The sequence below is a fragment of the Acanthochromis polyacanthus genome, chromosome 18, assembly GCF_021347895.1.
Source record: "Acanthochromis polyacanthus isolate Apoly-LR-REF ecotype Palm Island chromosome 18, KAUST_Apoly_ChrSc, whole genome shotgun sequence".
Taxonomy (NCBI): Eukaryota; Metazoa; Chordata; class Actinopteri; family Pomacentridae; genus Acanthochromis; species Acanthochromis polyacanthus.
In genome coordinates this window covers 7,280,416-7,298,446 of record NC_067130.1, presented here as the reverse complement: position 1 = coordinate 7,298,446, position 18,031 = coordinate 7,280,416, and the positions used below count along the sequence as shown (strand labels likewise).

General features: G+C 40.0%; 1 protein-coding gene across 1 annotated transcript; it reads right to left on the bottom strand.

Moving 5' to 3' along the window:
• Positions 1-1,358: 1,358 nt before the first annotated feature.
• osbp2a (oxysterol binding protein 2a) lies at positions 1,359-16,987 on the bottom strand. The gene is made up of 14 exons (XM_022203878.2): positions 16,439-16,987; positions 14,581-14,786; positions 10,837-11,087; positions 10,530-10,698; positions 9,417-9,534; positions 9,256-9,322; positions 8,997-9,134; positions 8,609-8,854; positions 8,351-8,471; positions 7,609-7,712; positions 7,180-7,275; positions 5,553-5,737; positions 5,175-5,395; positions 1,359-3,826 (listed from the first exon to the last, which is right to left on the bottom strand). The coding sequence occupies exons 1-14, from the start codon at positions 16,597-16,599 to the stop codon at positions 3,684-3,686; spliced, it is 2,226 nt and encodes a 741-aa protein (XP_022059570.1). The 5' UTR covers positions 16,600-16,987; the 3' UTR covers positions 1,359-3,683.
• Between the last annotated feature and the right edge of the window lie 1,044 nt (positions 16,988-18,031).

Here is an 18,031-nt window from a genome sequence, read left to right as displayed (position 1 = left end):
GGCATTATTTCTATTTTTACATAATTGATAATTGGGAGGTTATTTTGAAGAATGGTACTCTACCTCACTTTTCCTAACTAAGGTGTAAATGTCAGACTTAAGAGAGATGATTATTTCTTATTTTGTTAAACATCTGAATACATGTGTTCCTACACAACTTGAGTCAATAACTATTAAAGACTAGAGCAGGCCATATTTGTATGTGACTGATTATATTGTTTAGGAGAATTGCTTTAAATTAATAAATATATTATTTATAAAGCAACTGTTTGTGAGTGTTTTGGGCTATTTTTCTGTATATCCAGGTAAAGTGTTCTTTTCTGGGGAATTCAGAATATCTGTTTAACTGAGTTTGAAGCACAGAAAGCCCCCTGACCCATAGAAAACCCCTAAAAATGGGGGGGACTGAAAATTTTTCGCGCGCGAGCTGGAAGTGTGTCCTCTTTTCAGAGAAACAGAATATGGTCACCCTACGTAGTGACAGTACAATAAATCAAGCAGTGTCATATTTCCAAGACCCTCTTATGTCCTAAATGAGGTGGCCTTCTAAATAATACTGTTAATGTGTTTGGTGCAATACTAAAATCCAAAATATTAAGTGGTTTATGTGTGCACTAACAGTATAAACTGTCACAAGTAAATGAGGGAGCTCATGAGCCATCATTGACTTAAATTTATTACCAAGGCCATTAGATTGCTTCAGCAGCTAACTGAATTTTCTTCATCATTGCTACATCATAGCCTAGCCGCGCTAGACAACCCACGGCAATGAATTTAATTCTCTGCCAGAGTCGACAACAAAAACGACAACAGTCGTTGAGCTCCATTAGCACCTACTCTGAATAGTCTTTCTGTTAACGTGTCTGTAATATACTTGAGCTCACCCATTGACTGTATAAATAAGGCTTCACGGACCTCCCGCATCCTCTGATTTCCAGCGCTCTAGGAACTACGTCAGCCTATTCGTTGCGCTGATTGGTTGTATACCTACCCAATTGCTGCAGAGTGATTTGAAAGACAACCTTTTAGCCCGCCTCCCTCCCTGTCAAGAGGTCCTAGACCCTTGTGTCTTCAGACCTGGGTCTAGCACGGCTAGGCGAGCTACATCAGGAAATGAAGTGTAAATAGTGCGCAGAGAGGAGGAGCTGATTAGAAAACATTCAATTTGTGGCTCCTGCTTTGTTATTTTGGGCTCTTGACAGCAGCTGGAGTTAAACCTCAGCACCCAAGAGAACTTTGCTGTTGTCCTCGGGGTGTTGTGGCAGAACTTGTTTTTCTGGACCTTTTCTTTACGATTTGTCCCTTGTGAGATGAAACATTTCAACAACATTGCTTTGACGGTAAATAACAACCCAGTGGCAGCTTTATGTTTTTATTCGAGCTCAAAAATTCAAAATTTCTGAGGTAATTGGGCACAAAAGGTGAATTCACATCATGTTTCAGTAAGAATCCACAAACAGTTAGCTAGGTGAAGAGGCTTCTCACTACAGAAGTGCATGAGCACTCTAAAACCATGCATAGCTATATGTCGTCATGGAAACCTTTGAGTTATGTAGCATGTATCATTACTTGAACACAATATTGTGCTTTTTTGAACAACATCTTATTTGCATCACAAATATTATGTATAGTTTCTTATAAACTTAGATTCATAATTTCCTCTCCCCAGCGTCTCATTGACTGGTATACAATCTTCACTCCATTTCAGATTATGTATACACAAATAGAGATTATTAAGTAGTGACCAGAAGATGAATATTCAAGTAATGTGAAACAATATTTCCTTATAGTGATTATAAATGAGGTGGTTCTATTTCTACTATACTCTTGCTATATACAGGCCAAAACCAATTGGTAGTCAAACATGTGCATCATGCCCTGTTTTAATACACAGTAAGCTATAAATAAACAGGTAATTACTGGTTATAGAGTGTATGTATTTACTACTAATGTACATCAGTGCCGGTTTGCACACAAAATGTATTGTTAAGCCTTCCCTTAACTGTTTTCTGGCCCTTCACTGATATATATAAATCCAATTTTTCACACAGCTATCATTCATCTAATGGAATACTGTTACTTTAAGATCATATTTGGGCTGCATAAAGCACCTCTCTGACTATGGACCATAGCTTGTGTTATTGCTGACATATGCAAATAAAGCAACACAGGTTTTAAAGATAGAAATCCCTAATAGAGCTCTGCATTGCTAACAGTGTTAAACATGGGGGGACGTGTTTGTTGCTACTTACCAAGTGGATAAACCTTGATATTACAAAAAAATCACCCCCAAGTATACATGAAAGTCTCCTCAAGAGAAAAAAATAGCCTGCCAGATTGATATAATCTGTATAAAATCTTTTCATTTCAGTGTAGTAGTTACTAGGGACTTACAACTCCATTACATAATTAAGGCTAAAATTACCATCAAGCACCGATATAATCCCTTGCTGAGGAAAAGCCCAGGCTGAGCAGATTTATGCTTTAGTGGAACTCTCATGGTTGAGTGTCAAGATGTTTGAAGACTTACACCTTCAAGTACTTCAAGGACTACTGCACTTTTACAAAGTCTGGCAGCTTCATAAAAGACGTCCGTTGTTAGAGGGCAGATTTGCCAGAGACAAATTTTAAAAAAAGAATTGTTAAAACACATGCAGCAGAAGCAGCAATATCCTGAATTTTAGACCCTGGTATGTGCCAAGCCAAACATGCTAGGTCCTAGACTGAGCCTGGCAAACCTTTAACTCATTCAAGTGATGTTCTTTTAGTAACTCAATAAAGTTCCAGGCCAGTGGAGACATATATAAGTGCTTCCATGGGGTGTGTAGTGCTTTCTGTTTCTACTAACTTAAACATGTAAAACTAGGGGGAGTGCAGCTTTAATAGAATATGAAACATAACTTCAAGATCACTGGAGAAGCAGCGGTTACCTGTGAAACAGCCTGGCATTCCCAGTCAGCTCCATCCATCCAAAGAGATTGACATCTACTTTGGTATTCATGGTTTAGTGGTTGTTCTTTAGAGCCCAGGCAGGCGTTCACTTTAAATCCTTCAAGATACAGTCTGTGCAATTGTAAGAAACAGAGTAATACAAAATACCCAAGATTCATGGGGAGGGGGGATCAATAAATGAAGTTCTGCAGAGAAAGCCTGTTAGCACAGAAGAAGAAAGCTTTTAAAAGCCCGGTGTCTCTGCCAGAGCTCAACAAGGAACAACTTGTTCCGGTTTGGAGGAAAACAAGACATTCAGTGCTCGCACCAAAACATCCACAGCACTCCTTTGCCCCCAAGTCATTCCGTACACACTCAGCGAAGAGTGTTTCCGTAAAGAAATCTGTTCCCTGTAAAGCACAGGTCAGTCACACACACACATACACACACACGCAGGCACACAAGAACTCTATACATACTCTCCACAATATACTTCCATAAATTAGTTCTCTATAGTGGTGAAGCTTACACAGAAACTGAGGCCATGCATTCTGGAAACACAGAGCAGAAACAAGTAATTTACAAAGTGAAAGCAGGGGGTTTTGTGCTTTTAAATTCTAGGAATGAATAGGTGCCTCACTCACCCAACACACTCAAACTCACACGAACAACTGTCCATAAATCTGAGGAATTTTTACGTCACAGGAAACCGTGCAGCCTGTCTGACGCCCAAGTGTGAGACCACCTTTGTCCTAGAAGATCTCAGGACACTGGCTCCAGTCTTGTCTGTCTTTGGCCTCCCAGTAGCCGCCTCTGTAGGTGTAGGTGCTTTCTCCTGTTCTGTCATCTGTCCTCTTCTCAAACCACAGTGGATTGTAGCCCTCAATGTCTTGCCCTGATGACAAAGAATCATGCTTTCTTTAGGTGTGGCTTGAATATGTTCTTCACAATGTCTGCCTTTCTCAATACAATCTAAATATCACACACTAGTTACTCACAGAGCTGCAGTTTATGTCACGTTTTCTGTCTCTACAGCGACAGTAGCCTGTATTCTTGTTTAAGTTTCTTTACTAGTTGCAAAATTAGATTTTGCTGTTGCCCACAATCAAAGCGTAAAGCACCAATCACAACACATACAGTGGGAGCAAATGCTCTTCTATGCTGAATGTTTTTATGCAGCTGCTCAGAGCACATCTTGTTGAAAATCTCTAGTCCTGATAACCAAGAAAATGGAGGAGGAGATCGTTTTGGCCATGTGTGTCTATCCTGACCTGTATGACATTCCAGAAAGTATAAGGATGGATGGAGTCTAACATACAACAGTAATGAGAATGGTGATTTGTTGTCAAGCTATTGCTGTCATAGAAACAAAACCGGAGCGTTCTGCCAGCACTTTTATACCGCAGAAAAACACTTAATGGACACAAACTCTAAAGCGCTATTCACACGGGATTAATGTTGCCTCGGGACGGTGGTGGTTTGTAAAAATTGTGGAGGATATCTGTGATATTAATCCTGTATGACTGAATCATGTCTGTAATTTGTAAAGTAAAAACTCCACCACAAATTATCTACCATATTTCACCAAACACCGACATCCTGTGATAATACTAGTCCTGTGTGAAGCTGCTTCTTGGTGATTGGAGGGTATTTTAGTTGTTTTTTTATTGCCCTTCTTTTTCTACCTCTTTCTTGGTTGAACTATGGAGGCTGCAGTGGAAATTATTGACAGCATTTTATGTGCAAATGCAGGAGTAGGCCGATACTCAACAGGCCTATGGACCATTCACAGAAATGGCAAATCAGATCAACGAGAAGAGAGAAATTTGGGAGGATATTGAGATTGGATGCAGCATGCGGTAAGAAACATTTTTCTAGGCCTATCTTTCAACAGGCTTAATACAAACGCCCCGACCACCCGTTATCCCGATAACGCTGCCTACTTTTCTCAAGTCACGCTGCTGCTTTGACAAATATACTGTTGCCATGACGACTACATACCATGCTAACAGCGTGACAACAGTGGATGTTGCGATGTGCACAGATCTGACATCATATCCGGTTTGTAATGACACTAAATTCGAGTAAAATACAGACTTTGCTTTTCCCGTGTGAATGCACTGCAAACACAGACGTGGCATAATTCACAAATTACCAGAGAACCTCAGGTAATACTAATCCTGTACGAATAGTACATAAAAGGTAAAAGTCATCACTGTTCTTGTAGGTTTCCTTGTACTCACCCTCCTCCAGGGCCTGATTAGCTTGTGCCTCCCTTCTCTTCCTCTCCAGTCTCTGACGTTCCTCTAAACGCTGCTTCTGGCCGTTGGCTTCATCCCACAGACCCGCCTCCATCAGCCGCTGGTCCGGACGCAGACGACTGTCGGTGGGAGAGACACCCTCTTCAGGCTCATTCAGGGTCAGAGCCAGCGAGGAGAAAAAGTGCATGTTCTCTGCATTATCTCTGGAGAGTGAGAGATACAGCAGATGACTCGTTGTGACAAAAGGTCAGACAGAGGGGAAAGAGAGACAGGAACAGGCAGATCGCAGTAAAGGAAGGTTGAAATAATGCATTCAATCATGAAGATATAGTAGGAATGTGTCTGATACAATAAACATACGGGAGAGGATACTTCTTCCACAAAAGTTTGGGTTGCAGAGTTTGATAAACTGTCTTTTGTTTGCCTTCAGAGCCTCCACTGCCTTGGCTGCTGTCCACTATCTTAGCACTTTCCATCTTGTCGTCCCAGGTCCCTGACAGGATGTAATGGGCTGTGCCCTCTCTGTCCTCCACCACTCCTGTCACCTGGGGACACCAAAGAACAGGACACACAGGAAGAGATCAGTTACATGCACTCTCTGACTTCTCGGTGCTGACAGATTCAAAGCTGGATCCCACTTTGTTCCTCGCTTGCTTATGATGATGAATCATTTAAAGCAGAACAAACATTTCACAGATTACATGTATAAATATATAAATTCTCTTAGGTTTCCAGTTAGCTGATGAGTCAATGGCTTTGAAGGTTAACCCTTCTGTTGTCTTCATTTACGAGCAACAAAAATATATTCTCCTGAAAAAAATCCAAAAATTCAGCAAAAAAAATTCCCCAAATTGCTGAAAATTTGCAAAACCTTCAGAAAGAAAAATCGAATAATTCCTTAAAAGTTTCCTTTAAAAGTTTTATTTTTAAAAAATCCTCCAAATTTAGAACAAAAATGAGTAAAAATCTTCCAAACAAATTCTAAAAATATCTAAAGTGCTTACAAATATATCAGTAAAACTTTTAATATTCTCTTAAGAACATTCACGTAAAAATCAACCAAAATCCAGCGAAATTCGCTGGATTTTGGTTGATTTTTACGTGAATGTTCTTAAGAAGCATTTTTAACATTTCTTTTTTTCCACCAAAAAATGTTCAAAGATTTCCCAAAAATGTTGAAAATGTGGACATCAGAAGTTTCACTGTGAAATGTTTTTTTTCCCCCATATTTTCAAACTTTGAAACGGGTCAATTTTGACCCGCAGGACGACACGAGGGTTAATGCTGATGTCATGACACAGCATTCTTTAGGAACAACATATCTTTTGAGGGTTATCTACACTGTCCCTTCATAAGCCCGAAGCATGAAAGACACAAGATTTACAGTGAACACCAGTTGAGAGTGAAGATAAATGTATGGAAACAGTGTTCTGAATTCTCTGCACAGGCTTGTGTGGTCGTAAACTTTTAGCCCTCTGGCAAGTTTAAAATTATGTACTGTGAGATCTGAACAACCAGCAATCATACAAGATGTCTGTTACTACATGACAAGGTATAATCTGATGTGTGGCATATTTTGGGTTTACTCTGGAGCTGTACACTTTAAATGGTTACTGCTAGAAATTCTGGGCTATCATACAGCTAAGTCATGTGTACTGCTGTACTTTGGTGGATATCGTGGAAATCTGTTGTCAACTTGTAAAAATGCCATCACAAAGAGATAATACAAAGCAGAAATACCACCACAAGATGAATGGCTGAAAACTCTTAGTGAAATAAATGTTATGGAGCAGCTAACTAAACCTAGATGATGTTTATAGCTTAAAGACAAGTTATGAGAATTAACTTTGGACTGAATAGGTTTTGTGGGACGGGGCAATTAAGACCTTCTGATGTGTTTCATTTATTTTTGATATCGGTGTGATTTTTCACAGTGGAGATGCAATGAAAACAAAGTTTAATAACAGCAAGTGTGAAACAAACTTACTTTACGTGGGACTTCTCTGGAGAAGTAACTGTAGGGGGAGAATTTGAGACGGCAGGTGTCTTTGGTAGTGGTGTTTACGATGTCAATGTCCCCTGACTGCCGACAGCAACAGACAGGAAAGCAGCAAGAAAAACAGACGTGACTTGAAAGTGTGCGGAAAGCAAAATCCCTTCCCCCAGCAGCACAACCCAAATATGCACACACACCTAATCACTGACACGAAGCAGTTTTAATTCCTGTCAGTTCTGAAGTTCTAAACAGTAGTTTTCTGTCCGTATTAGAAGGTCTCACCTTGTTAATTCTACGTTATGTTTTTAAAAAAAAAAAACATTTTACTTACATTATACTACTTTAAATGCATGTAAGGACAGTACCTTTTTTGTCCACTGAGCTGATTAAAATAACACACACTACAGAAGAGGAACTCACCTGATCAATCCAGAGCTTCCCAACAATAATGTTGTGCACAGTTGACGTCACTTTGCTCCACACATAGTGGTTCCCGCTCGAGTGAAACTGCAGGTGAATGTTTCCTGTGGTAATGAGGAAAACACACAAACCCCACTAAGTACAGAGTGTTCCAAAAAAATTTACATCATTTAATCAACTTTGTTTAAAATTTGTTTGCTCTTTTTGCTGAAAAAAGTGTAATCATTTTTGTTTCTCTGCTTTCAGGAATAGACATCTCGTTTACTGCAACAGAAACGGTGTTCTGTGTGTTGAAGTACGCCCAAACTCAGTCAAAAGTGAACGCACAACGTGAATTTGGGAGAAAATTTAATGAACAAGCACCATCAGGAAAGCAGATTTGGATGTGGCAAAAGAAGTTTAAAGAGGAAGGCTGTTTGTGTCAGAAAAAAGGATCCGGACAGCCGGCAGTTTCAGAAGTTTCAGAAGCAATGCACACATTGAACATTTGTAATAACTTTGGAAAATTCTAAAATTGCCATGCCACATCATTTTTCTTTTGAAATTTGTAGAATAAAACATTTTATGTCCAAAATATATACTATTTCTCCTGACCATGTTGTCACTCATATGGAAATCTCAAATGATGTCATTTTTTGGGGGGAGACCCTGTATTAACAGATCACCTCTGACAAGTAGAGCTATTTGTGATAATATGCATTCATTGTCACCTTGAGCAAATTCCTAATGGATTGCTTCTCACCTAAGGGCACGACGGAAATATATTTCCCACGAAACTTGCTATCGATAGTAATATGCTGCCACAGGGTCCATCCTCGCTGTGACGTGACGTGGTGGGCAGCAGCTGGTGGATGATGACTGACCTGAGAGTGAGATATCAGCTGGTGTCAGTGGAGGCAACACAAACATATCACACTGTCTGCATCACAGGGTAATCGAAGATCTTTGTGTGCAAAATAGCGGCGTAAAAATACAATTATTAAGTATATTTTTGTCTTGCCTGCTCACAAATCGAGCGGTAACCATACTCCTCCAGTCGGTCCAGCTCGTAAGTCTCCCCCAGCAGAGGGTTGAAGGGTTTGGCTGTACGATGGACCGTGGTGGAGTAGGAGGAGACAGAAAAGGCAGCCACCAGGCACATCTGCTCCAGTGACGAGTCGCAGCGAGCTGCCCGGTCCAGAAGCTCGCTGTACTCCAGATCCTCAGTCAGACGCTGCAGCATCGACAACGGCTCATTGAAGTTTACCTGCAATCAGACATTTACGATTTTAGCAAAGACTGTTTGGTGCTGAGAATTCCAAAAGTCACTCAAATTTGCACAAACTAAAAACCACATTACAACTAATCTGTGGTAATTTGTGGGTTGTACAAATACGTTTTTCTTTTACAGGCATGGGTATCTTGGACAGGTCTTTGCCGATGCAGTTTTTCATGATGCTCCACAGGTTTAGAGAGTAATTGGGTTTGTCGGGGATACGACTGCGCCTTGTTCTTCGTAGCTGCATGTGGTTTGTGCTTGAGGTGTCCTGTATGAAATATGACACAACGCAAGGCTTTGATTTAAGCAAAAACTGAAACACACAACTGTAAGTAAGATTAGGATGAAGTAAAGTGTATTTTATTATTATCAGTATGCTTGAGACGTACATTCTCATTGTGAGTCCAGTCATTGGGCACTCCTCCACTCATCATACTCTGATTACTCCCTGAGCGCCTGTGGGAAAGCGACACACTGTAAATACAGTTCAGTGTTGTACTGGCTGGAGCAGAGCTTAGAGATTACTGTGTCTAGAGGTGATTTCTCTCACTTGTGTTGTATGTCTCCAGTAGTCACAGTTATGAACGCAGGGGACTCCTCCATGGCGTCGAAGAACTCTGCCTCGTCATTCTCATCGCTCGCATCCCCCTCCTGAGAACGCTCCACACCTACAGCGGCAAATGAAGGACAGGTTAGCTGAGAGTCTTTAGCCTGTAAAAACTGTTCATACTATAGTGCTGCTATACAGATATGGTTACAATCTTTCCTTCCGTTTCTTAGTTATGCTGTTAAATAATGAAGCAAACGACCTTTTCCATCTAATCTCAAAATGTATCATTTATCCTGTCAGAGGTTTGTGTGAAATTATTTCATGATTAGTTTACTGCTTGTGGGGTCACAGTGACCTTTAATCACCAAATTCTAAACAATTTATCTAGGAGTTCAAGTGAACATTTGTATGAAGAAAGTCCCTTCAGGCATTCCTGATATATTGCATGCACAAGAATGGAATGGGAAGGACGGACAAGCCAAAAATACGATGCCTCCAACCCCAGCTATTGCCACCACAGGGGCTTAAAACGATTTACAAGATTGTTCAAGCTCATAACATTTTTATTAAGCCCTAATTCAACTTGGTTATCGTACCTTAGAGGCTTTTCAAAGTGATGGGATAGGAGTTGTTTGGCCTATTTATAGCTTGGTAATATTTGCTTCTTGATGCTGTCTGGGAATTGGAATGTCAGAGGCAAATTAATAAACAAATTACTTCTTTATAAGATTTTGTAAATGAGATTTAAAGTAGTCGCTGCACTGATTCTAGCAGTATAACCATCGCAAAATGAACGGTGGTCAAAAAAAGACTCATCCCAACACTGAAAGGTACTTAGTAAGATATTTACTTAACAGACAACAAACTATGGCCTCAAAGTTAACACAGCTCACAAAAAAATATTGTAACTGTTTTTATAATGGTAAATAAGCAGGCCTATTTGATTACTTTACTGACTACACTGTACATGCATGTAGATAAATGTTCTAAAAATGTGTGTCTGTGTCAGAAATGCATCTGTGCTGATGGCCAGAAGAGGGCCGTATTCTGTGACACTGAAGTTACACATAAGAGTCAAGCTGTCTAGTGTAGAGAGAAAGTGATATGTCTCACCTGTATATGAGGTGGGATTCTCCCTCCAGGCTCTCTCTAAGCTGTTGTGCTGTTTGGCTAACTGTTCGATGGTCTCCTCCAGGTGGTGACGCTGCTCTCTCTCATGCTGCAGGGCCTTTTGCCACCTCCGACTGTGAGATTCTGCCACATCCAGAAAGTCACGACAAGCCTGAAGTGCGAAAAACAACACACATCAAAGGATAAAAGGCAACACCCTCCAGCTAGAATCCCTCGTTTCAAAGTGACATTTGCGACTGATCGGGCTCCAATTTACTGTGCGGCTGAAACTCGAATCGTGTGAACTCACATTGATCATAGCATTGGAGGTGATGCGGAAGAGGGTGGCTCGCTCATTAACAGCTTTCACTTTGTCTGTGCTGTCAGTGGAAGCGCGCAGATCCTCGAGTTCACTGAGGGAGCGCTGGAGGGCGGCACCGTGCTTTCCTATCAGCTCATTACAGGTGCTCAGATCATCCAGCTTGCTGGCCAGAGTCTTGAGCACCCCTTGGGTTAGGGCACGGTCCTCCTGAGGTACAGGGGCTTCATCTCCAGAGTCATCTTCATGAAGGGACACAGAAACAAAACGCAAATTTAGTAATTCGCCAAAGATACTGGGGTGGGGTATCATTATAGGAATTACAGGTTACTAAGTCTGAACAATGTGGGTGTTTATGGGAGGTAGAATTATATACTGTAGTAAACAGTGCATTACAGGGATTAACGTCTCATCAGACAGATGGAGAAAGGTATTTAAAATACTCTAATTTTAGACGAGTTGAGAGCATTAGTGGGGAACGGATGGAGAAAGATGATAACACTTCACACCCTGATCCCCCACAACCCTTCCTCTACACAAGATTGGAAAGCTGTGAATGAACACCGTTGCCCTGGAAACGTCGGCCTGTGCAATCAGGAGGCAAGGCTATTTTTAGAGGAAGAGGGAGAAAAAAAGATGACGCACTACCCTTTTTCTCCTCTCCTTCTCTCACTATACCCCTAGCTGGCACGAGCTGAGCCATCAGTCTTGAGGATTTTTGAAAGAGCGCAAGGAGACTGAACTGATTACAAAAAAAATTATGATACTGATTTAAAATTCTTTGACAACTTGAAACCTGAAAGGTCTCATAGTCCCTCTTTTTTCCTAAAATACAGAAAGTTAGGCAAAATATTTTTCTGCATCTGCTCTCACTTACTTGCATTTTACATCGATGTACTTTAAAGATACTTTTTAAAACCTTAGCATATTCCCTGTCTGTTTTAATGCATTTTGAAGCTTTGGATGCAGCTTGTCCACACATTATGTGTTAGTAATAATGGACCCACTGAAGAGTCTGTGGGCTGGAGAACGTAATAGAGCAAACTGTGCTCCATTAAAGCCTCTTAGTGAAAAAGGCATCAGCGTAAAAAAAGGAAAAAAAATAGAAGACCCAGATTTATAGACAGTTGTTGTAAATGTCAACACAAATAATCCAGCTTTAAAATGCATATAACCACCTCCACTCGATGTAATTAAACTTTTCTAGGTCAAAACATTTCTTCTAGGGCAGCGCAGCGTTGCCTATGAATAGAGTAAAGCGTGGAGACAAACTGCTCCACTCCATCAAAGGGGAAAAGAAATAAAAACAATCAGGGCAAACTGGATTAACAAAGTCTCTGGAGGAGAAGATTAAAAAATGAGAGGGTGAAAAATCCTTCGGGCATCTGTAATGGTTTCATGACCCACATATAGCCGAGAGAGAAATATCTCACTTGACTTTTGGTCAAAAGTGTTAAGACACCAGATTATGAATTTGAGATCTGGAGCCATCTGCCATCCAACATGTTGGTGATCAAGAGCACACCCTTAATACTCATCCGTGGAATAATAATGCCCATGCAGAGCAAAGGCATGCCGGTCTGATCTGTGCGTTAATGGGTTATTTTTCACACAGGACACCGGAGAGTCTGAGACCAATCGGTGACTCATCGTTGAATCATAAAAAAAACACACCCACAGGTGATAGAGGAAGCATCAGTATGGACACAGTGTGGGAAGAGAGAGTTAAAAATCAGGGGATGCACTGTAAGCTCCTGCGATACAGACGAAGCATTTAAAGTCCGACTGAGATATCCTGAAAGCTTGCTGTATCACACAGAGCTGAGGTGGATTGTTTCCACCATGTAATCAGCTATTTGGATTCCTTCTCACACTATGTTAAACTTTCACCTTGGATTTATCAGCCGATGGAAAGACAACATTCATACAAATTCTAGAGAATGGAAAGTTGGTAGTGGTGGTGCAATAAATATCACAAGATAGGTGCCTCGTAACTTCTGCAGCATCCACTTAATTACTGCTGCTCTAATCCACTTTGAGTCAATTAATTTCCCCGCTACTAAGCCCATAACTAAGAGCTCATGCAATGATAATCTATAATCACATCACACACTTCACCAAAACACACGAGGATTTGCTTCAGCTGAGCTTTTCATAATTGAGTGAACCAAAAGTGAGAAAATAACATACAGATTACAAATCGGACAAAACGTACAATAAGAGCATGGTAAAAACATAGACAGAAAACAGTGTGGTGTAACATCTTATAAATGGGCTCAGCTCTTTAAATCCTGTTGATTATTTTAGCTGTAATCATTATAACAAAATCTACTGCACCACGTAGAAACAGCATGAACACCTCCTGACACATCATACGCTAATGTGGTTAGAGTGACACAAAGCACTGATTTGCATCTTGCAGGTGCAGACCTTTCACTCAGCATTAAAGGGTTCTTACATGTGCACACCTCCTAGTAGTGATGGCTCTAGTAGCTCTGATAATCATAAGGAAAAGTTGGATTTAAATCAGTCGTGAAAAAATAACATAAATATGCTACATTTGACTGAGACTGTTGACCTCTTCTGCTGTGACTTTGAAAATTACGATGCCATTTTGTTTACTTCAAAGCAAAATCTGTATTCGTGCTAAATTGTCTAACTTAGAGAACTCAAAAAAAGACACACTGTAACAATTACAAATACACACATGGATGCAAGCAGGCATGCAAACACACAGCTTCTATCTAAATTGCTATTCTGCTGTTAGTAAAATAATGAGCAGGTTACTTACAAGGTGACACTCAATGAAAAGGCTGCACTCATGTCTCCCTATTGTCCACAGAGTGTATGGTGGAAAATATTTTCAATGAAAATCCTCACACCCTCCTGTTCTTTCTCTTTTTTTTCTTTACCCCTCCTGCTATCAGAACGAGAGGAGGAGTCTAAAGGAAGGTCATTTCATTCACACTCACTGTCGTCATGCTGAAGGAGACGGGGAGGGAGAAAGGAGACGGAGTGGGAGGGAGGCGGTAGCTGCATATGTGTGCACATTTGTGAGAAAGAGAGACAGACAAAGACAGAGAGAGAGGAAAAAGCCCATCTTTGCTCCAGGTTCTTTTTATATAAACATCCACAAAGCACAAGGAAGGCCAGACATCAGCGAGCAGAAAGAGGCGCAGAGACTCCCAGCAAACAAATCATTATATATTTATAATGCTTAGAGATTAAAATAATAGTGTTGTCAGGATGATAGCAGATGGAATATGTAATTTAACATGACACATACAGATTTTTCCTTTTTGCCTTTAACCACACCTTTGTCCCAACAGGCTGTTCCCATAAGAACTTATTGAATTACACTGCCATCTTGTGTCTTGATGTTTACACAACACTAAGGGCTGCAAAGGAACACAATACTCATCTAGGTAAGTGGGTCTTGGTTGTATGAGCGTGTATTCAGGTTACAGCTAAAATTAGTTTGACTACTTCAGACTTACTGACCATGCTGTTCCTTTGAAGTACATATTCTGGGGCATACTGCAGTTTTTTTTTTGTTAAAGAAACAACAGATGTCTCACTCAACAGATCAGAAAAGATCTCATTATTCCTTTGATCCAGGGCAATATGGTGTGCGAACAGTCACAATACATTAGTGAGGAATCCAGTTAAATATTACATTCAACATTCCACTACAATATAGTGCTGGAAACAAAGAGAAGAAAACATCCATCTCACCTGAGTGATGAATCAGGAGCGTGGCATTGGCTTTGGCCTGCTGCAGGGCTGACACCCATCTCTGACACTCTCCCTCAGAGGTGGCCTTCAGGTGGTAGCTCCGACCCCCGCTGGTTAACACCAAGTGGCAGGTGTCGCCCACTTCGATGTGTGCTGTTGCCAAGGGAATGGTACCTCGGCATGTGTGTGCCATCTCCGCCTGAGTCCTGAGGGAAAAAAAGCCAAGTGGATATAAGTGTGTGAGTGCGAGACAGAAAGAGGAGCACTACAGGCTCTCTGCTGCATTTTCAAAACGAGGCAGCTCCATTTTAAAGCACTTTACTGTTCAAATAACATCCTACAAGGTCTGTAGAAATGTCAAGCCTGAATAATGGAATGGTAGGCCTTTTCTGTAGAGACAAGCTCTGGACTTGTGGCAATCTCTATCTGTCAAGAGACAGGATTTGGGCAGTCTGTACTGGAACAGTGTGAGCTTTTGCTTCACATACATATGGCCTGTCTGATACAGATTTCACAAATGATCATACTGAAAGCTTCTGAGACTCAGATCCTTAGAATGCAGGACAAACAGGCTGAGAAAGAGCTTTTTTCCATGATCCACATGTGAATGATGAACCGCGTCATTTGGAAATTTAGCTTATCTTCCTGCATCTCCTTTGACTAATTATTAGTGCTTTTTATGTATTTTTTTATATATAGATGACATACAAATTATATGGATATCTAGCTATTTCATCGATGTTGAATTTTAATATTTACGTGAAAACAACAGAAAAAAGTTTAGTTAAAAAATTACAGCTAACTACTTAGCTTAAACAAACTAGCTCTGTTAGCTAATTACACACAAGTATATACAAATACCATAGCTTAGCATACTTTTTGGGACACTATGTGAGCTAGGTTTGCTGTTAAATTTATATTGTTAACAGATTATGAATTAAATTTTGTAAATTATGACTCAGTTTTTTTTTTTGCTTTAGTTATCAAACAAGCATTTAAGGCACTCCATCTTCTGCCAGTTGAAGTTAAAAGTTTGATTTCCCAATAAAAAAAAACACTTTTCATTATGTCAAAATATTTATTTCATAATAATTGTGTATGACATCCTTATTAAATAAGTACTTCGGGACCAAAGTTTGCTGTTAAATTTGTATTGTTCAAGTTTATAAATCACTTTTTTTTCATTTCACTTTTTAAAAAAAAGCTAGTTTAGCTAAAAAAATACAGCTAACTACAATTTAGCTAATTAGCTCAGTTAGCTAATTTATATATATATATATATATATATATATATATATATATATATATATATATATATACTAAATACATAGCCTAATTTTGTGTGTCCTCATTAAATAAGCACTTTGTGACCTAAATAGCTAATAACCCCACCCCAAAGTGAAAGCAGAAAAAAATAACGAAAAAAAATAGTTTAGCTAAAAAAAACAACAGCTAACTACTTAGCTTAAACCAGCTAGCTCCGTTAGCTAATTAATATACATGTATACTAGTTACACATCTTAGCATGAAATCCTCATGAAACAAGTACTGTGGAACATTATGTGACTTGTATTGATTTAAGTCCATAAATCACCTTTTTTTCTGTTGAATTGGAATTATGATTTTTTTTTTTTTTAAAGTTGTCTAATGGCCATTTTTAGGGCACTCCATCTTTTGCCAGTTAAAGTTGGAAGTTTGATTTTCCGGTTAAAAAAATCACTTTTCATTACATTACCTCGCCAGCATGCTGCTAACACATTCAACTGTGATTAACTTTGATTTTAAATCGGTGTAAATACAGCTGCGGGCGGCGTCGGGTCGAGCACCGACGGTCGCCGGAGCCGTGAGTTCCCGTCACCTGTAGTAGGACAGCAGGCCGTTACTGAGCACGAACCACCGCCGCTGGTAGCCCTTCAGGTAGTTGGTCCATTTAAAGAGCCAGCCCTTGTAGGTGTCCAGACACGGCAGGTGCAGCCCGGGGAGAGTCGGGGAAGGCAAACTCTTCACCAGCTCGTTCATCTTCCCCCCACGTCTTCTTGGATGTTTAGACCGGCGGGTTTGGACGGAGGAAGCGGCGCAGTTGGCGTGGAGTCGCCGACGCCTGTCAACAGCTGCACGGTTTAGCTAGCAGCAGTGGAAGGCTCACTGTACCGCACTGACTGTACCCTCCGACACGGCTACTGTTAGCATGCAGCTGGTAGGTGAAGCCGTGTCCCCCTTAAACCACTGGAACAACTGTCACTAAAACACCAAACACTGCTGTTATAAGCTAGAACGAAACAACGGAGCACATCATTATTATTCTAAGGAACTGTACAGAGACTGCACTTTAACTGCGTTGTAATGATAAAGCCTGTGGATGTGAGAGAGGGGAGATCATGATGACGTCCTTATCACAGGATTGTAGCATATGGGTGCAGGTCTGTGCGTGTGTGTGTGTGTGCGCACGCGTGCGCGTGTGTGTGACATATAGCATTTCACTGCGATATTTTTCTGCAGCAACGCATACAATTGCAGTACATGTCAAATGTGATGCATCATATTTTAAATCCAATGCAGACTTTATTTTTTAAAGAAATCCCCAGAAATTATAATTCAGATTATAAAGTAAATCTGGCAATATAGTCACAAGTTGTAGACTTTATCAATAATTCATTTGTCAGTGCACTCAGACTGTACTAGTTTGTGCAGTTTTGCATCTTGCACTGTGATCTTAACTCCACCAGAGAGCACCATAGTTTCCTTTGCTGTAGTGTAACACACACAGCAGTCCTGGATTTATATCATTCATAGTTTGTTTTAATATACCACAATGCTCACTGACTAATGCAGTAGTGGATTTGGGGCATATTTTTAGTATTTTTTTTATCCTTCTAAGCCATCCTAGACAATTCACTCATTTTGGACACATTTTGAACAGTTAAGGAAGATTTTTTTTCAGCAAGTTCTGGAAATATTTGAGTAGTTTCTAGTCATTTTGCTCATAATTGTGGTGCTTTTTGACAAATTTTAACACATTTTGAGAACACACTCATTTTATGAGATCAAATTTCAGTCATTTTGGACATGTTTATATTGCTTTCAGTAATTTTTGGAACCCTTCTGAGCCATCCCAGATGTTTAACTCATTTTGGACAGATTGTGAATCGTAAAAGAGGATTTTTTTTTAGCAAGTTCTGGACAAATTTCTTATCATTTTGGACAAATGCAGAGATTTGTTAAAGATTTCTGTATCATTGCAAGATAGCGGCACAGTATCACTGTAACTATGAAAACAAGTAAAGGCTACATCCGCTTTTGAAGTCCACGGTGTATATCTTGCATACATCTCTAATAAAAGTTAAAAAAAAGAATAACAATCATTTATTAATAAAAAATGACTGAATATCACTAAAATGTCAACAAAATAACCGTCCCAATTTAATAACAACCACCTTCTAATTAGCTAAAC

Bases quoted from the DNA above. Each gene is read 5' to 3' on its own strand.
- osbp2a (XM_022203878.2), bottom strand. From the start codon at position 16,599: ATGAACGAGCTGGTGAAGAGTTTGCCTTCCCCGACTCTCCCCGGGCTG. The intron at 14,787-16,438 runs GTGACGGGAACT...TTTTTCCCTCAG, and splicing joins GGCCTGCTGTCCTACTACAG to GACTCAGGCGGAGATGGCAC. The intron at 9,135-9,255 runs GTACGTCTCAAG...TATTTCATACAG, and splicing joins ACTGGACTCACAATGAGAAT to GACACCTCAAGCACAAACCA.